The sequence below is a fragment of the Uranotaenia lowii genome, chromosome 1, assembly GCF_029784155.1.
Source record: "Uranotaenia lowii strain MFRU-FL chromosome 1, ASM2978415v1, whole genome shotgun sequence".
Lineage (NCBI taxonomy): Eukaryota > Metazoa > Arthropoda > Insecta > Diptera > Culicidae > Uranotaenia > Uranotaenia lowii.
The window spans coordinates 100,580,300-100,600,826 of record NC_073691.1 but is presented as its reverse complement, the minus strand read 5'-3'; the positions used below and the strand labels follow the sequence as shown (position 1 = coordinate 100,600,826).

Here is a 20,527-nt window from a genome sequence, read left to right as displayed (position 1 = left end):
GACAGGAATTGATACCACCAACGTTCTGGTAATAAACATTGATGGGCTCGGATGTATCGGATGCAGAGCGAGAACGAAGATCCCTGGAAATGCAAATTCCATCACGAGGAGGAGGACAGTTCAAAGTAGCGTACTTGCCTGAAATCGCAGGCTGGAGAACCCCTTCACCACAGACGAACTCAGGGCCGGGACGACTGTTGTCGCTGGCAGGAAACGGCGCGACTGAGTCGAAGGGCTCAGAGGTCTCCGTAGTTCCTGATACGTTGCGTCCCGGTGCTGGAGGCCCAGTAGATGTAGCGGAGTCGAGATGATTTTGCGGGGTTGATCTGTGATGAATCGGAAACTGGATACACGAGGAAGATGTTCTCATCATAACGGGGTACTTGCCTGTGAGAGCGGTCTGGAGAACCCCCTCGCCACCAACGAACTCAGGGCCAGGACGACTGAAGACGCTGGCAGGAAACAGCGCGACTGAGTCGAAGGGCTCCGGGGTCTCCATAAAGCGAACGTCGCTGCGTCCTGGTGCTGAAACCCAAGAAATGGCCGAGGTACTTGCAGGCGGGAATGAGCGGTAGTTTGCGTGGTGTCTGCGTTCGGGTGAAATATTATCACACAGAGATAAAGTTCTTGAAAGGTATGAGTACTTGCCTGGATATGTAGGCTGGAGGACCTCATCGCCAAAATCGAACTCAGGGCTGGGACGGCTGATGACGCTGGCTGGAAACAGCGCGACTGAGTCGAGTGGCTTTGAGGCCTCCCAACGTTAAAAAAACAGTACACAGTAAGTAGCAAACTTCACTATGGCGAGAACTTGGAAGATGGTTCTCCAGCTTGCGCTATCAGGCAAGTACGATATCGTCGACTGTTCTTCTCCGCGTGATGAAATCTGCCTTTTCAGCGATCTTCGTCCCGGTACTGCATCTGAATCGGACTACTCTATCAGCATTTTCTACCAGAACACGGGTGGCGTCAATACCTGCTTGATCGATTATCTGCTTGCTACTTCGTGCTGCTGCTACAATATCATTGCCTTTACCGAAACATGGCTTAATGACCGTACCCTCTCCAGTCAGATTGTTGGCCCAGATTATACAGTGTTTCGTTGCGACCGTAGCCCCCTCAACAGCAAAAAATCTACTGGTGGTGGAGTGTTACTTGCCGTTAGATCTAAACTCCCGGCTGTGCTTATCGAAGACGTTTCCTGGGACGACCTGGAGATTCTTTGGACCCGCATTGATCTCGGTAATCGGAAACTCTATCTATGCGTAGTGTACGTGCCTCCTGATCGTTCTGGCGACCTGGTTTTAGCAGAGTCCTTTTCGCATTGCCTGTCTAAAGTCAGCTCCTTTTGCTCTCCTGAGGATGACATACTTATCATTGGCGACTTCAACATGCCCGGTCTAAAATGGTGCTCCTCTCGAAGTGGCTTTCTGTTTCCAGATCCTGTGCACTCTTCGTTCTCGGCATCTTCTAGCATATACTTAGACGCCCTGAGTACAGCGACTCTACGTCAGATAAATAATATCGAGAATGAAAACGGACGTATGCTTGACCTCTGTTTCGTTAACGAAGGTTTCTGGATTCCGACGATTGACTTAGCTCCCGCTCCCCTTGTCAAAGCTGTTCCACATCACCCAGCCTTAGTGGTCTCTTTCGCTGCTGCAAGAAGATATGCTCCAGTGAAGAAAACGGCATCCTTCTATCAAGATTTCAAGAACGTGGATTTCGAAACTATATCTCTTGTTCTTGAGTCCATCGAATGGGAAGTTGAGCTCGATCCTTCTGATCCAAATGTAGCTGCTGAGACTTTTTCGAACATTCTTAACTACGTTATTGATCGCCATGTTCCGAAACGTAGGGTAGCTACTGATCTACGGGCTCCCTGGGTCACTAAAGAACTGCGGCGACTGAAGACGGCCAAGAAACGTGCACTCCGAAACTACAACAAGCACAAATCCCCTTACACTAGGGGAGAATACCGCAAACTAAACTCTGCTTATAAAAAAGTCAGTAAGCGTAGCTACTTGAATTATCTAAATCGGTTACAAAGGAATTTCAAGACCAGTCCGAAATCTTTTTGGAAGCACGTAAAAAATCAACGGAAAGAACCAGGGCTTCCGTCCTACATGTTCCTCGACAGCGACTCAGCGAATTCTGATCCAGAAATTTGTGAACTTTTTGCCGAGAAATTTTCTAGTATTTTCACAAGTGGGGGAATTTCCTCGGAGCAACTGGCCAGAGCTGTACTGAATATATCACCCCTAGGGTCATCTTTGAATGGTATTCTGGTCGACGATGCAGCCATCCTAAAAGCGACAGCTAAGCTAAAAAATTCATCTTCTACGGGCCCGGACGGTATACCAGCTACCTTTCTGAAGCGTTTTATGCCATCTTTGCTGACACCTATCAGGCATATCTTTCAATCATCGCTGGACGGCGGAATCTTTCCTTCATTGTGGAAAGAAGCTCACATGTTTCCTGTCCACAAAAAGGGAGATAAGAGAGACGTGAGCAACTATCGTGGAATCTCCGCTCTATGCGCGATCGCCAAATTGTTTGAACTAGTTGTTTTGGATCCCATTTTCTCATTTTGCAAGCATCACTTCTCTAACGATCAGTACGGGTTCATGCCTACACCCAAAATAATCTGCACGTAGCGGCTACGTGAAAAACTACATAATTTTGATCCAATTGATTTTCACGTAAATGCTACGAAATCAATACGTAAACGCGTCCCTATAAGAATTCGTTCTTCATGGAGCGCACCTACATTTTACGTGAATTCCAAGTAAGTTCAACGCGATGTGGCCGTGAATGCTACGGGAGATGTTTTTAATACCCGAATGAAATTGAGGTTGATTTTTACTTTCGTATTTTTATTTTTTTTTAATGTTCAAAACAAAACAAGTTAACAATGGAATAAACTTTATTTTCCCAATATTTACACTTACACTACACTTTATAGGAAATTAAAACACTTCACTTCCAGGAACGTTTTTTTGGTTTGTTGAATCCTGTAGAGAAAAGAAAGTATACATGAATGAGAAATTAATAATTTGAATTCAAAATACTTTACCTTGTTCGTAGTTGCGTGATCGATGCGCTGTTGAACCCGGACAGTCATATGTAGCCCATATACGGTAGGACTGCTAACAAAGAACAAGTGTTCCAACGGCTGTAAAAAACAAAACATTTAGAAAATTATAATTTGGCATCATTATCACTTACCAGGAGATCAAGTTAAATCCAATTAAAATGACATGCATTTTCTCTGCTAGGGAAGATTGAGAACGATTAAAAAATCTGCTTTCCTTCACTACAGCTAAAAAAATCAACTGAATGTCAATTCCCTTTTCTAATAAGAATTTAAAACACCACGCTCTAAAAAAATGAAAAGAAATGAATTCACTTAGACTTTACGTGAAATTCATGCGCTAGTTACGTAGAAGTAAAGAAATTACTACAGGCACACGTAAAATCGATGGGATGCAACAAAATCTTAGTTTACGTGAAAAATCCCGTAGAAAAAATTTCTAAATTAATTTGGGTGTAAAAGATCCACGACTACAAACCTACTGAGCTTTACATCGTTCGTGCAGGACAGCTTTGCCAAGAAAAGTCAAACAGATGCCATTTACACAGATCTCTCTGCTGCGTTCGATAAGGTGAACCACGAAATTGCAATCGCAAAGCTCGAACGTTTAGGCTTCTGTGGTTCCCTACTGGATTGGTTCCGGAGTTACTTAATGGGACGAAAGTTATCCGTTCGTACTGGTGAATCCTTTTCTAGGCAGTTCGTTGCTTCTTCAGGAGTGCCTCAAGGAAGTCATTTGGGACCGATCATTTTCGTGATCTATTTTAATGATGTACTCTCGCTCCTCGGTGGCACAAAGCTCGCTTATGCCGATGACCTGAAACTTTTTCACACTATAAACGGCCAAGAGGACATCAACCTCCTCCAACAGCAATTCACCGCATTTGCTCACTGGTGCGATATCAACTGCTTGCCCTTGAACCGCAGTAAATGCTCGGTAATATCGTTTACCCGTAAGCGGCATCCTCTTCATGCAGAGTACATCCTCGGAGACCAAACCATCATCCGGGTGGACCATATCAACGATCTGGGCGTTATTCTCGACCGAAGGCTGGAGTTCAAGATTCATACGAACTATGTTGTCGACAAAGCTTCTCGAAGCCTTGGATTCTTGTTTCGTATGGCCAAAGATTTCAAAGACGTATACTGCCTGAAAAGTCTTTATTGTTGCATAGTTCGTTCTATTCTCGAGTACGCTTCAGCTGTTTGGTGCCCTTTCTACCAGAACGTAGCTGAAAGAATCGAGGCTATCCAGCGGCGATTCTTGCGGTACGCTCTACGACACTTAAACTGGCAGGATCCGTTTCGTTTACCAAGCTATGTAAGCCGCTGCCGTCTCATAGGCTTAGATACGCTTCAAGCACGCCGAAATGCTACACGTGCTCTAGTTGTAGCGGACCTTCTAACATCTAGAATCGACTGCCCCGAACTGTTGGAGGCCATACCTCTCAGCGTACGACCCCGAGGATTACGAAACCAGAACCTGCAGCTCTACGTTCCGATTCGCCTGAACAATTAGGGGCTAACAGCGCTTTCATCGGCATTCTAAAAACTTTTAATCGGTTTTCCGAACATTTCGACTTCGACGTCTCAAGGAACGTATTCCGAAGAAAAATTTTAAGTGTATGAAGTATTGTGAAGTCTTATGTTGATATTAATTTTAATTTGTTAGTTAGTAATCATTAGGATCAACATGTGATCCGTTGATGTTTTAAACAATAAACAATAAACAATAGAGAAGCGATGGAAATAGATTCAGGTGAAACTTCGTCGGCATGAAAATTCTCATTGTTATTTATACGAGAAATTCTAAAATGTTTCGTTTTTATGGCAAATTTAGCTTATACTAATAAGTATTTAAAAGGCAGACACGAAACGCACTTAACAATAATTTTTTGGCAAATATATCTAAGAAAAATCTCTCGGATGAAGGCTCAGAGGATTCAGATTTTTGACAGGCTCTAATCATGATGTCACATACTATCCCACGGAACAAAATGAGACTTCGGAAAGTTCAGATAAGTCGTTGTCGACAGGTAGTTTACAAAAAATAACATTAAGTCTTTTAAAGAATATTTACATAACATTTTAGGAAAGGGGCTTGGTAGAATTAGACTAAAAAAAGAAAAATTAAACATCCACGGTTCTTCTGGAGAATCAGAAATTGCTGCTTGCAGTTGCTAACGAGAATGAGTCCACTTCTGGAGAGTCCACTGGCCATTCATCAAGACCCCAAAAAACGCCAACGAAATCAGGCAGTCTGGAAACTCATCTTGCGGAAAAAGCTACGAAACCAAGGGGAAGCGTACGTTGGTTCTACCGGAAAAAATGCGACCAGCTAAACAGTTGATTCCAAGGAATGAACATATTGAGGTATTCTTGAGTATCATCCATTAAAGGAAAAGAGAGATTTCAACAAATTCTGGGAATTAGGATAGTGGAACTTACAAACCTAGTTCATTATGAGTTGCAAGGAAATTTGTAGCCCGAAAACACAGAAAATTAAATGTGTAAGGTACACCGGGGTAAGTGTGGACGCGGGGTATGTGTGGACGATGGCTATTAAAACAATACTGTGCACTATTTTTTCAAACTTTTAATGCAGAATGTTCAATTTACTTGTAATCTATCCAATAACTGTGAAAAAGATACGATTTAGACAATAACGGATGTTTACAGCGACTTTTTTTGAATTTTCTATTTTCAACTACGATGTCGAGTTGATGTGCATCTTTTTCAATTGCAAACTTCTCCTAAGCTAGCTGGCCCTCGACGAAAAACTCTACATTGAAACAATCCTCAGATTACAAACAACCAGTTAGGACAAGAGACGGCGGTTAAAAATAAAGAAAAAAGAGTTTATTTACAAAAAACTAAAATTTTGTCTCCAACACCCTACCTGGGTTAAGTGTGGACGGGTTTAAAAAGACTTGATATTTACAATGTTTTGTCCTTCATCCTTCATGAATGGGATTATTCATCTATATTTAGCATTCGTATCATGAAAAGTTGGGTAAACTACTTGTTTGTTTTGTGTTTTTGATAAAATCGAATCTCGTGTGTTGCAACATAAATTACAGACAATGATTATTGAAAGTTGCCTTACTAATAGTATCATGAACTTTTTTTAAAATTTTGGACGGTTCGAGCCATAAAGTAACGTATTCAACCAAGAAAACACATTTTTTTGGAAAATTTCCTGAGAAATCAAAGGGAAAATCTACCGTCCACACTTACCCCATAAAGCGGGGTAAGTGAAGACACCAGCAGTCCATAACAATTTACGTGATAACTTTTATCGCTTTGCTTCTATCGAGCTCATCTCTTCAGCGTTTGTAAACAACATGTTCTGCATCACATTGAACGTAATTTTATGAAAATTGCTCCGCTACTGATTTTTCAATAATTTTTTAAAGTTGAACTATACGAAAACCCGTCCACACTTACCCCGGTGTACCTTAAACAAAAACAAAACAAATACTCGTTACATATATGTAGCTTCCAAAAGGATGCTATCATATTGCTTGGAGTCAGAGGGGTGCAAGTGTCATTCTTGGGATCAGAAGGGTGCAAGTGAAAAATATCAGAAAAAAGTAGTTCGCTATTTAACATTAAAAATTACAAAAACTTTGTTTTTTCTTTCAGAATCATTCATTTTAGACCTCTTGAGACACACTCCATCAAAAATTGAGTAGAAAAAGTGATTCGATAATTTTGATTTAGAAAAAAAACTTTCGAGGCCCGTTTTCTCGAAATCATCGTTTCGGCACTTGCACTCCTCTGATCCTAAGCGCCTCAATTGATATTAGGTATCCCTTATTCTGTGTAGCGTGTGACACTCGGTTCGCCTGACTCAAGTTGGTGAAAAAACGATAGATAGAAAGCTTCATTTGGATAAATTCCGAAACGCATTGAACCCTTTCGTTTCTCGAATCAGGCGGGAGTCATCCCTCGTCACGCGCTTCGCAGAATCAGCCCCATTGTAGGCTGCCTATAATTATAATATATTATATTCTAATATTTATCTAAATCTAATAAAATATTAATTCAAATTTTTACCTGGTAGCAACGTTCGCAAAATCGATACATTGGATTGTTCTGTTTGTTTTTACATTTCACACATTGCCAATAATCAGCTGGTGTAAAATCGCTGTCTTGTGACGTATCATCCGACTCTTCAGTATCCGCTAAAATAGCAAATTCACTCGCCGAAGAATTATCGGCTGCTGCTTGAGCAAATGCCGCCAAAACATGGTCCTAGAAAATAAATTGCCTTTAGTAGTAGAGCAATGATTAATGTTTCATATATGGTGAGTGTAAATCAAATAGAAATGCAGAAGCACTTAGAATCCATAGATTCCGGCACAAAGTTCAACTACATGATCCTCTAGATAAAAGCATAATTTTTAACAACTCTTAAATTTTTCGCCAATCTACATTTCCCGATTTATTAACAAAACTGTAAAATTACATCAAGAGTTTAGGCATGTTTTAGTTTTTTTTTTCTTAAAAATATCCCTCGTATTTTCAGTTTTCATAATGATGTTTATACCTCCTAAGCTGATGGCCACATGTGCCGTAAGTGTAGCAATTGAACACAGTTGCATGGGATAGGTCCCGATGCCTGATCGCTAACGCTCATTTCAGATTGCAATTATGCTAGTATAAAACTAAGGAAATGCTTATAAAGTGCTTAAATAGTGCAATCACCTAACCCAACCGGCTAATACTTTAACAACCTTTTGCTGAACCTGTTTTTCTTACCCCAGTACCGCTCGACGAGCTTTTAGAAGCTTCACTTGAGTCGGAAGCAGTAGCCACCTCATATTCCAATACTTCCATAGTTGCTATGGTATCGATGGGCGCATACGACTGTTCTGAATTTTCTGGAAATTGAGAATCCGAGTCGGTTTCCGTTGCATCGCTTGAATCGTGACAGAAGTCTGGAAAATACATGAATTTGTTTAACCAAAACAATCAAGCTGCCTCTACTGTAATACATAATACATGCATTGTACATGCGTTGACATGTTTGGCACTCCCTTTCAAATTCCAATTACCTGTTTCTTGCTCATTAAGACTGTTATAGAAATCCTCATCAGAATCAATTGTTCGTGCTGGGCTTTCTTTAGCTAAACAAATGTAAATAAGTTTGTCCATTTCAACTACGGAAAACTCAATATAAACCTACAAATTTATAACTTTAAATATTTTCTCTATGACGTTTGAGGTTTTCAATATCGTGCGTTACTCGTCTAAAAATCCGACGAATCAACCCCTATAAGAAATCACCATCAGAAAAAATTGCTCTGTACCATTTTATAGGGCAATCGAACAGGTTACAAATCGCTTGTCGAAACCAATCCGGTTCTAGAAATCAACATTCGGAACCGCTTAATAATAACAAACGATTCTGAGTTTACTATTTTTTACAACCGCAATTGTTTTGAAATGTCAAGGTGTATAATATTGCAGAAAAATCTATGACATGCATGAAGATTATCCGATTCATCCGAATTTTGTAAATAAGTACACTCAGAAATTTAAAAAATATTAAAAATATTATGTTTTAATTACTCTGACATTTGACTTACATTAATATCCAGAAATATCAAAAAATAACTATTTCAATTATTTAATTTATGCACCCGAATAATTTCTTGGCGTGTAAGAGCACCAGTACCGGTAAACTCAGAAATATATAAAATATCAAACAGTTATATTCTAGGTATTTTCACATATCTCCCCAGCAGAGTATTTTAATTATAGGGTACCGTAATCATGCGTGAACGTACCCCCACGCCGGGCATGATGACGTAGTTGTTATGAGATTCTTCATACATTCCATAGGAAAAAAAATTAAATCTACGTTTTTCGTCATTTGCATTAAAAAGTTCAGTAATTAGTGTTAAGGAACTAAAGTTAGTGTTGAAACAATTGATTTCAGTATGAAATATATTGAATAAAGAGCTTGGAATCATTCCAAAACTCGAATAAGAAAATAGTTACGAGAAAAGATGATTAATAAATTTAGTATTTTACTGTTAATGAACTCGAAATTTGCCTGTTAAATGATTTATTAGGACTATTAGATGTGTCTTCTTGCAATATTTTCCATTTTTAAGCTTTCAATATGCTTGGAAATAGTTTCCAGAAATTACAATTTCCACCAAAATTCAGATATTTCCGACGTTAATTCGCATTTTATGCAGAACCACAAACCAAATCGTATTATTTTAAGAAGCTCATAAATCTGGGAAGTCGAATTTATGCATTTGAGGACAGTGGCGTACAAATTACTGGCATAAAAATATTTTTTATGGAAAAACTGTAGAATTCAATACAATGCTCGCTATTTTTCATAACAACTACGTCATCATTCTGGAAATCTGCCAACCAATATGGCGGATGAGGTAACCTGTTATTTCGAAGAACTTTGATATCTCCCTCTTTACGCACACGGATATTTCTCATGGTGTAATTACTGGGATACACACCAAAAATTTTATAATTTTAAACGTGCCAGAAACGCTTAAACACCTAATGGAATTTGGATCTAATCAAGAAAAGATATAATTTTACATCAATTCGAACACAAACATCACGCACACTGGTAAAACCCCAAGAACCTATCCAGAATAGTCTAATTTTACATCACATTCAATCTAAAATTAAATGAGCGTAAGAAAACGCAGTCAAAAACTCATCGATTTTGCTGTCGATGTTTTTTCTATCCTGAAAGTTTGTTTACAATCGCGCCGCGTAGTCCAAGAACCGATAAAGAATAAAAAAAACTTGTCTATATCCTGCCCCTGGTCAAAGTAGACTAAAGTGACCAGCTCTGAAAGAAGGGTGTAGTTAGCGGTCGGTGAAATCTATTTTAATCCGGGAAATATTTCCGTATTTCCGACAGTTGGTGAACGACAACGGTGCCTAAAAAGTGTGTGGCTTGAGAATGTTAGCTTTCTGCAAAGCTCGGAGACCTGTTGCGATTCAGGACCGTTCATCGATCATCGCTTGCTGTTCGTGGCCAGACATGCAAGTATCACCATGGTGCGTATTTTGTCTGGAAACGAGATACTTATGCATATTCTTCGTATGGTGGCATCCGGAAACTAACGAAAACAAAATTCAAGAATTTTTACGTAAGTTTCTATGTACGCTTTTTAAAAAACTTCATAAGATGTGATTTGTTCTTGAACGATGACGTGCTGGCTCGGAAAAATTCATCTTAAATTGTTTCTTTTTGTAGCCACCACGTTCCAGAATACGAGGATCTTAAAAACATTACTTCACAGCTGAGCATCCGAAATTTTCCCTGAACAACGCGATAGCTTTCTTCTTCAGAGAATCCGAGGCAAAACTGAGAAAAGCTATCATTTTACTGAATGAGCTGAAATTCATACTGGATAAAGCCGCCGACACTCGCTGCCTAGAATCATATGGAAGAACCAAAGGTGAAGAAAGCTTCCGTCAAGTGTAAGAGAAGGAACAGCACTAGCATCCTATTTCTGCTTCGGATCAAGCAGTCTAGCGTAACACTATCGGGAATACCTTGTGCTACACTGTATTCGTGACTCGCTGGCTTCCGTGCCTTAGTTGTATATTTAAGGCATAGAAAAGTGTCCTCTTCGAACGGCGGGATAACTTAACCTAGTAATGTAAGTATTTGTCATTGATTAACAAGTAAATGTGTGAACAATCTTTTAAGTATGCAGTTAAAACAGTATTGAGAGCTACTATACGATTCAAAAATCTCAACCGGTTCACGAAATTTATACTTCTGAATATACTACTGAATTAATCATAAATCAAATGATCGAATTAAAAACGATAACAATTAGGAACCAGTTATTGTAAATTTCTAAATGAATTGCTTTTTTTTTTTTATGTGAGTGGGAACTTTTTCAAAAACTTTAAAATTGTAATAAGTTTGCGTAGTTAAGTAAGGAATTTTGGTGGTTCACATGCACTTGGTATTTTTTATATGACCTGTATTCGTAGCCATGAATCTTTACACTTGAAACATATTCATACGATGTTAATAAGATCACCTTCACTTATGCAACTACTGAAACTCATATTTAAACTAGCATGTATCGTGCATGGAAACGCCTGCATTGACAACTCTTATGAATTCTATAAATGCGTTTATCTGAGCTCATTTTCCGAGCAGTTATACCAACAGTTTTATCATGAGTTGATTGATTTGGTCATATCATCAATATTGTTCATCATTGTTCATGGCATGAGACGGAACACCAAATAAATAAATAAGTACATATCATCAACGCATGCAAATTTCAGAATGTTAAAAAAGTTTGTATATGTCACACAAACGAGATTTTTTCTTTTCATTATCTGTGCTGTCCGATCCATGTTGCTTATCGAAATTCAACTAACGCCTGGTATAGAACTGCTCAGAAAATTAGCACAGATAAAAGCATTTATAGATTTCATATGAGTCGTATACCTTCAGGCGTTTCAATGCACGATACATACCATTGCCTTTATGAATTTCAGAAGTTGCATAAGTGAAGGTGATATTATTAACATTGCAAGTAGTATGAATATCATTCACGTATAGAGCCTGAGATATTCATGACTATGAATACTTTTTTTTTTTTTTTTTAATTCAAATAGTTCTTTATTGAAGGCCATTTACTTTTACAAGTTTCATAGGGCCGGGGGTCAATTATACAAAGCAAAAGTGGGGGGAGGATCGACGGAAGGTCAGGATTTAGGAAGGGATGAGGAATGAGGATGAGTTTTGATGCGATTTGCACTCCGTGAACGGGTCAGAATTGGACAGTTGTCTCCAACTGTGGGTAGACGATTGTCTTCCACATTTTCTGTCGGCACGGGAGGGGGCGGCTGTGATGTGATTCTTTTCCTAGGGGGGGAATCAGCATCCAACACGGGAATTGGGTTTGCGGTGGCTGCAGTGAAGCGATCTCTCTTCGCTATCTCCTTGCTTGTTTGCTGCTGCTGTTGATTTTCTTCTTGTTGGATCGGAACTTCTCGTTGTGGCGCTTGCTGGTCTGGTTGTTTTGTTCGGTGCAGATTGTGTGCTTCAATTTGTTTCTTTACGATGTCGGCATACGATGAGTTGGAATTATTATTGTCAACTATTTTGCGTGCGGCTGTTAGCGTTATTCCCTTTTCGGTTTGGAGTTTTAAAGCAGCAGATTCAAAAACCCATATTGGACAGGACCTATCGGTAGGAGAATGGTTTTGTTTGCAATTTCGGCAAAATTTCACCTTTGAGGTACAATTTGCGCTTCCGTGGTTAGAAGAGCAAATTGCACACGCCATCTGATAAAGACATCTTGCTTTAGTGTGGCCGTAAGTAAGGCACTGCCGGCACAACATCGGTTGCGGATAGTAGGGCCTTGTTCGAACTCTTAGTAATCCAAAATTTATGAATTCCGGTACAACAGTACAATTAATCGTCAACACCAGAGTTGGTGTGTTAACGATGCCACTAGCAGTCTTCTTAGTGATACGACGAACATTTGTTATTTTCTGGGGAGCAAGCTCAACCTCTATTTCTTTTTCAGTCATATCATCCACTTCGTTACACAAAACCACAAATTTTCGCGAATTAAGCTCTGGATGGCGACCAATTTCGATGGGCGTACCATCTTTCAACGCAGTTAGAGTGAATAACTTCCTACCTTGGTCCTTGCTACGAATTTTGATGACATACCATGATTTGCGTTTTTCATAGTAGCCTCCTTCCACCTTTCCTGCGTGTTCCTCTACTGATTTCCCAATCACGAACGGGTTTTTGGGAAGCGTATAACCTGGTTTAGCACGTAAAAACATATAATAAAGTCTCCCCCGCAGGTTTTCCGTGTCCATCCATTCTGGGACAGTCCGCCCAGGATGGTCTCCTGGTGAAGGACTCATCACCGCTTCACTGACTCACGCATCCAACAAATAAAAATCAGTTGCCTTTTAGATCCGAAATAAGCACACTCTTAAAATGCGACTGGTCGGCTCGAAGGCAGAGAGTGAACTGACTATGAATACTGTAACAGGTCATTTTAAAAAAACCAATTGTAATCTTCCATTTTTTTACGAAAAGTGTGTTTAAACTTCATTTTGATCTCATTCTTTATTTTTAGTGGTAACTGTAACTGTAATTTCGAAATCTTGTTTCAAGTTCTTTTTTAAAAATCTGATTGTGATCATGGCTATACTGAATTTTGATGCTAATTTGATTTTTACTCTCAATCACTCAATTCGAATTCTTTTTCTAAATCACTCTGAAATTAAAGTATTATTTTCAATAGATCTGATAATGGATTGATTCTGATTTCTGATGTTACATTTTGATACTATTTTTTTTTTTTAAACTGAAAGTGAAATTGAAAAGTTTAATTGACAAAACTCGCAACCTCATTTTCAATTCACGGAATGCAATTAATAATTTAAATTTGGTATAGTAATTAAAATGAAAAAAAAAATCACTTGCGAAACATTATAAATATTTATAAAACATTTTTAATTTTTTTAAATGTATTTTTTAAATTTCCTTGTTTGTCGATTTTTTTCTCCAACAGTTCAACTATGACATGAATCCACTGGGGGCATATTCGTCGCTAGTGTACTTAATTATCCTGATGAAGTGTGATTTATAATGTAAAATATTTTTTATAGAATGTTAGTTATTATTTTCTTCCAAATATACAATTAATAAACGAAAATACCGTGCGTGTTATAAATATACACAGAAATTTCTCTAAAAACAAAATATCACAACGGTTCAATTTACACCTATCAAAATTTACGGCTTAGCAAATATACCTCTGGCTAAAAATATCAAATGACATATAAATTTCATTTTCGTAACAAAAATTTATGTCTATGCAAATGTTTTTCTCTAAAAATTTATGGTTCCGAAAGCTTCTGTCATCTAAATTTAACAGAACGCTACGTTATTTTCGAGACAATCTAAATTTATGTCAAAAAAGATGCTTTTCTTTTGTGCGTCCACTTAGATCTAAATTTACATCATCGATGATATAATATTATATCAAATATGACATTTAATTCATGTCAAAAAATTTATGGCTTCAAGCGTTTCTGTTTTTATTGATGTAATTTTAGGTCAAAAGTGATGCTTCAATTTTGTGCATCCAATTTGACATAAATTTACACCAAAAAATTAATAGTGTGTATTTCTCACTGGGAAATATTTCTGCGATTAAAATTTATGCATATTGAGAAATGTTATGGAGCGACATCTGGTGGTCAGAAAAAAAAGTTTGAGTCGTAAAGGCAAACGCTTAAAGCAGAAATAAACAGAAAAACCAAACGAAAATCGTTTGATTTTCGTTCATGTTCTATGGTCAATGTGCATAATTGACCATAGCATAAAAACATGTGCGTTTCGCTGGTAATATTACTTGCTGCAATTGAGTCCATCCTTTTTAAATATGATTCAGTTAAATATTTAAAGAGAATGGAATCTGCATACAGTCAAGTTGGAAGGCATTTAGCAACTGAAGAATCTAGCATGCGCTCATACCCGTTTAGTTGGGACTCAAACGCACAAAGCGTTTGTTTGAACAAAATAATATATAATATCTCGGTTATTAAATTTTATGCATTGGTTCATTACACGCCAAGAAATTATTCGGATGCATAAATTTAAATATCTGATATAGTTATTTTTTAATATTTCTGGATATTAATGTCAGAGAAATATCGGAGTTATTGAAATATAATAATTTTCATATTTTTTTCATTTCTGAGTGTAGGTGCTATCCCAGGTGTTAACCCGGGACACATTTTCGGTCTTATTTTAGCTTTAGCAGCTTATTTGCGCACTGGTAAGTGCTAAACTGGTTTCCATTTTTGCCACTGGTGACGCATCGATAGGTGTTGTTGTTGTTTGTTGCTATTTTCTCTTCTAAATTTTCCCTAGACACTTTAGCACCTGTCAAATCAGGAGCTGGTCAGTATTCATATTTGACTCCTGGCTCGCTTTTTTAACACCCAGGAGCAAAATAACACCTGGTTTGAAACCTTCCGGTGCGCCGTCGAAGTGTCAAAATGGAGTGTTATTATAGCTTTGACACCTGACCGCTGCTGATACTCTAATGATCCAATGCATAAAATTTAATAACCGAGATATTATTTTGTTCAAACAAACGCTTTGTGATTTGTGCGTTTGAGTCCCAACTAAACGGGTATGAGCACGTGCTAGATTCTTCAGTTGCAAAATGCCGCTCAACTTGACTGCATGCAGATTCCATTCTTTTCGAATATGTGAATCATCTTCAAAAAGGATGGAATCAGTAGCAGCAAATTATTATAAAAGGGAAAGTGCATTTGTTTTGTATGCTATGGTCAATAATGCACATTGACCATAGAGCTTATACGAAAATCAAACGATTTTCGTTTGCTTTTTCTGATTATTTCTGCTTTAAGCGTTTGTATGTATAGATCTGGTATAGAATGGCAGAGAGTTTGATACTCTATATCACCACTACGAAGATTTTTTTTTGTGTATTCTTGCTTCCTGGTATAGGGATGTTCTTTTTTATCATCATTAATTCAACTTTGATGTTTTAGCTTTTTAAATTTTCATTCGAGCTTTCTCTAGGAAACTAAGGATTTCTCTTAGTTTATCTTCATCGAAATTTTGAATCATTTCGAGAAGATTGGAATAACGATTCCAATCATAATGATTTCTTATGTGATTAAATTGAATGCAGTTTAGGAGTGCGTGTTCTGTTGTAAAATTCGTGTTACATAATTCACATAGTTTTGTGTCTCGAATCCTCATTAATCCTAAGTAATAAGGAGAATAGTCGTGTCCGCTGATTAGACGGTTTAAAGTTCGAATTTGGAAGTTGTTGAATTCGACGTTCCAATACCAGGGTTTAGTGGAGAAATTAGGTTGAAAACCGTAAAATTTGACTCCTTTTCCTTCATCATGTGCCATACTTTTATACCATACATTAGTGGATTCCAGGGCTTCTAGTTTAAATCGATTATATGCATCCTCAAGTCGTAGTTTGTTTTGAAGTATTACTGGTCCATCTAGTCCTTGTTTCGCGAGGATGTCAGCATTTTCATTTCCGTCAATGCCAACGTGAGAGGGGATCCACTGGATTTTAACCTTCTTCGTTGTTGCAAGCGTACATATATCATGAGTTATTTGGTCGAATTGTTTATTGATAATGTCCTTTTTTATAATTTTACAGGCTGCCTGCGAATCCGTGAAGATAACTGTTCCAGATCTAGCTTCATCAATTTGTTCCAAAGCAACTCTAATAGCTAAGAGTTCAGCAGTTGCTATATTCACTTCGTATGCTAAGGAGATACTAATCTTTGTGTTGGAAGACGCGTCATATATTCCAATGCCACACTTATTCATCATTTTGGAGGCGTCAGTGTACCACTGATCACAATGGCTATAATGATTATTTATCATTTCTATGGCAAGTTTCCTCAATACTGTTGGTGAAGTTTCTTTTTTTCTCATTGTTGAACCAATCATATTGTCTTGAATTTCAACTTTCAGTTCGATTTCTGGTTTAGTTTTCGTGTAAATAGTTTGAAATTCTTGAACATATTTAATGAAAATTCTTTCCATAAATGTGTATTTTACTTCACTTTGGATATTTGTAAGGTCTAAGGAGTGTAGTTGTTGTGCTATTAAGTCATTACGATGGATATGTAAGGCTATGCGTTTTTTGGTTAGATAGATCCGTTTAAATTTTAATGGTTCTTCACCAGCTATGGCTGCAAGAGTGTTCACAGGTGTGGTTTTGGTACATCCTGTAGCAATACGTAAACATTGGCGATTTGTGATTTCTAGCATATCACAGTATTTTTTTGGCGATCCACCGTAAATAACAGTTCCGTAATTAAGAAAGTTACCGTATAAAGCTTTGTGATATAGCATCATTACTCTTGGCGTACCACCGTATTTGATTCCGCTTATGATTTTGAGCATGTTTTGTTTGTCCAATACTTTTTGTTTTAGTGTTTTAATGTGCATACCGTATTTTAGCGTTTGGTCTAATGTTATACCCAAATATTTATAGCTTCTTACTGTTTCTAAAATTTCTCCTCCCATCGTCAAGCAGAGTTGTTTATCACTGTCTTTAAATAGCATGGCTTTTGTTTTTGAGCTATTAAGACGTAAACCCAACTCAGTAGCTGTGGCCATAAAGTTGTCTATTTCGGATTGCATTTTTCTTACAGCTGATTCTAGTGACTTTGCTTTGACGATTTTCAGAAAATCATCGGCAAACTGTAAAGTTGTTACATCTGGGTCGAGATTTGTGTTGTGTAAAGAGGCTGTGTAGATATTAAAAAGAACAGGTGACATTACATCTCCTTGTGGAACTCCTGTACAAATCGTTTGACTGACAATTCCTTGTTGGGTAAAGACCAAAGTTTTCCGATTATTAAGAAAGTTATGTACCCATGTACATGTATCTTTGTTAAAACCATTTGTTAGCATTAAACTGTATAACTTTTCAACGACAACGGTATTAAACGCATTGGAGAAATCGAAGAAAACTCCAATCGTTGTATAGTTTGCTCTGCGTGCTGCTTTGATTAGATTTGTTGCAAAAGTTATACAATGTTCTGTAGACATTCCCTTGCGAAAACCAAACGATAGATTTGGTATGATATTGTTTCTTTCACACGTTTGTTGTATATCTTCAAGAATTGCTGCATTCAGAATTTTTACTACCGTTGGCAAAAGCGCGATTGGTCGACTTGAATCAACTTCATTCGGTGGTTTGTTTGTTTTCAAAATCGGAACTATCTTAATTTCCTTTAGATGATTGTCTAGTGTGCCTTTGTGCCACATTTCGTTTAATAACTCTATAATTTTTGTAGCTGATTGTAAATCTAAATCTTTTAATGCACCGTAGTTTAGGTAGTCAGTACCTGGTGATGATGTTGGGGATTTATTTTTAAGGAATTTTTTCCATTGTTGGAAGGTAAGTATTGTTGTTCTTGTGTTATTATCAGGTGGAAGAGGTTCTTTGAAATTTGATGGACCAAAATTGTTGGTAAGGAATTTTAAAGCCATCTCTTTGTTGTGATTGATAGGGTTGTTTTTAGGGTTTGTAACGGGGAGGAATTTTAATCTTCTGACAAGTTTCCAGTTTTCTTGTGAATTTCTTGGATCTATAGAGCCAGAAAGCTCTATCATTTTTTCTTTGATATGCTTGATTTTAGATTTAAGAAATATTGCTGAAGATTTTTTCCATTTGATTAAGTTTTCACTACTGCTGCATCTGTTGTATTCTCGAAGAGAATTTTGTTTTTGTTCATAGAGATCAGACAACTCTGAGCTCCAGTAGTATTTTGGTGTGTAATTATTTATTTTTTTGTGTTTTTTAGTTATGTCCTGTGAAAGTTTGGAGAGGTCTTTCAGGTCATTGAATTCCCAATGTTTAATAAGTGCCATTTCATCTGATATTTTTCGCTTGTCGTAGTAATATTTTTGTTTACGCCTTATACTCATATCGAGGCAAGTTTCGATAATGAGATGACCACTTCCGCCGAAATTTTTCTCCAACACTTTCCATTCGGCCATATCGAACATGTTTGTAGAGCATAATGTCAAATCAATTGCACTAGAATTTTGATTACTAACTGGAGGAAGAAAAGTAGTAGATCCGGTGTTTAGTAACATCAAATTTGAACCGATGATGGCATCATGTACTACCTTTCCCTTGTTGTTTGTGTCTTGACATCCCCATGACACATTGTGACTGTTGAAGTCGCCTCCTATTAATACTTTTCCGAATCTAGCTATTTCATTGAAAAGTGTTGTGATTGCTGTTTCTAAGTTAGAAATTGTTATTCTTGGGTTAACATATACAACAACTAAAGCTAGGTCTAGCGTCGAAATTGATAGTCCAAGTGTTTCAAAGTTGTCTGATGTTGACAGCTGAATGTGGTCAAACTGGAATTCTTCCTTTAGGAAAATTCCCACGCCCCCAAAGCCATCGGCACGAGGAGCAAGAAGACGATGGTAACCCTGTATGTTCCATCGTTCTGTTAAAAGTTGATCTGGTTTTACCCATATTTCAGAAAGTAGTGCTGCGTCGTAGTTTTGGGTGTAAAGTTCATGTGTTAATTCATTTTTATTCCTGTATAGACTTTGTATGTTTGCTTGTAATGTTCTGAAATCGCCGGTAAAGTTATTTGTCTCCCGGAGATCCCACCATTTTATTTAGCTCACCCATGATACAAGCCGATATATCTCCTCCTGTTTTTCCGTGCGATTTTGTGATAGCTTCTAATTTTATGTTTATTGATGATATTATTTGTTTCCATTCTTCAAATGATTGTTTTTTAACAGATTCCTCTATTTCTTTTTTAAATCTTTCTAACTCTCCTGCCCTATAATTATTGAACAACCCTATACCTCTTGGCTCTTCTTTTTCTTCTTCCATCTTCCTCTTCTTTGTAAATTCCTTCTGGTTTAGTCCCAAAATACTGGCTACCCCAGGTACAATTTCTACATCTACATGTGATTGGTTTGGTGTTCTGTTTTCTTTTCTTGTTCTATTTCTCTTGTCATCATAACTCCACTCCTTGCGTTTTTGTTGTAAGTGCTGAGGAAAGTTTTGGCCATTTGCTGCTACTTTAGAGTATGCTTCTGCTGGAGTTGGATAATCTTCTGTCGTTCTTAAAACATCAAAAAAGTTTTCAGTTGGGATTTCAAAATATTGTTTCGCCTCTTGATATGTTAAACATTTCTTTGCCATTATCGCTTGAATGTCATTCTCTTTTTTCCATCGTGGACATTCTTTGTCAGTAGTCTTATGATTAGCATTAAAACAGTACATACACTTTAAAATATTACATAGATTTTCTTGCGAGTGTTCTGTAGCACAATTCATACATTTTTCTTTTTTGTCTTTACAGTTTTTGGACAAGTGGTTATAACGTAAACATTTAAAACAAACAATCGGTTTTCTTATGTAAGGCTGTACCCTATGTATCACAGAATAAATGCTGACGTCAGTCGGTAAAGTATTGCTTCGAAACACTACACCCATTTTATAAGTAGGTTCCTTTTTCTTGTCTTTCATTCGATGCATTCTAAATACGGAATCTATTTCAACCTTAGCCTTTATAAAATTTTTGACTTCTTCTTCTTGTAATTCCAGTGGGATTCCGGAAATTACTCCTGTCATCGTTACAAATTGCTTAGGAATGTACGATTTGTATCCTTGCAGATTTAAGTTTTGGCAGTTAGCTAGTCTGTTTGCGTCTTTGATGTTTCCTACATATACAGTTACCTTGTTCTTCGCAGTCTTCCGGATGTCGTCGATGGATTTATCGAACCCGTTTTGGTGAAGTAAAATACCTACTTGCAGTCTGTTCATTACTTTCCTCCTTTCTGTATCCGTGTTTTCCACTATTACCCGATATGGT

The 20,527-nt window shown here is 37.5% G+C and overlaps 1 protein-coding gene and 1 long non-coding RNA gene across 5 annotated transcripts; one reads left to right on the top strand and one right to left on the bottom strand.

Moving 5' to 3' along the window:
• Window positions 1-2,812: 2,812 nt before the first annotated feature.
• LOC129748947 (uncharacterized) lies at window positions 2,813-8,335 on the bottom strand. Of its 4 annotated transcripts, XR_008737884.1 has the most exons (6): window positions 8,155-8,335; window positions 7,859-8,037; window positions 7,154-7,351; window positions 3,573-7,085; window positions 3,077-3,175; window positions 2,813-3,014 (listed from the first exon to the last, which is right to left on the bottom strand). XR_008737884.1 is itself a non-coding variant. In XM_055743772.1 (5 exons), exons 1-5 carry the CDS (start codon window positions 8,252-8,254, stop codon window positions 2,970-2,972), a joined length of 621 nt encoding a protein of 206 aa, XP_055599747.1. In that variant the 5' UTR covers window positions 8,255-8,335; the 3' UTR covers window positions 2,827-2,969. The 4 variants fall into 4 exon arrangements, 3 of the variants coding, with proteins under 3 accessions (XP_055599741.1, XP_055599747.1, XP_055599757.1); XM_055743772.1 differs by lacking the exon at window positions 3,573-7,085 and having other exon boundaries at window positions 2,827-3,014; XM_055743766.1 differs by lacking the exon at window positions 3,573-7,085 and having other exon boundaries at window positions 2,823-3,175.
• A 1,536-nt stretch (window positions 8,336-9,871) lies between these two features.
• On the top strand, window positions 9,872-13,733 carry LOC129739003 (uncharacterized). Its single transcript, XR_008735713.1, has 3 exons — window positions 9,872-10,239; window positions 10,347-10,755; window positions 13,663-13,733. It is a non-coding gene; the product is annotated as an uncharacterized LOC129739003 (long non-coding RNA).
• Window positions 13,734-20,527: the final 6,794 nt, after the last annotated feature.

Bases quoted from the DNA above. Each gene is read 5' to 3' on its own strand.
- LOC129748947 (XM_055743766.1), bottom strand. From the start codon at position 8,254: ATGGACAAACTTATTTACATTTGTTTAGCTAAAGAAAGCCCAGCACGA. The intron at 8,038-8,154 runs GTAATTGGAATT...TGTATTTTCCAG, and splicing joins TCTTAATGAGCAAGAAACAG to ACTTCTGTCACGATTCAAGC. The intron at 7,352-7,858 runs GTAAGAAAAACA...TTTATTTTCTAG, and splicing joins GCTCGTCGAGCGGTACTGGG to GACCATGTTTTGGCGGCATT.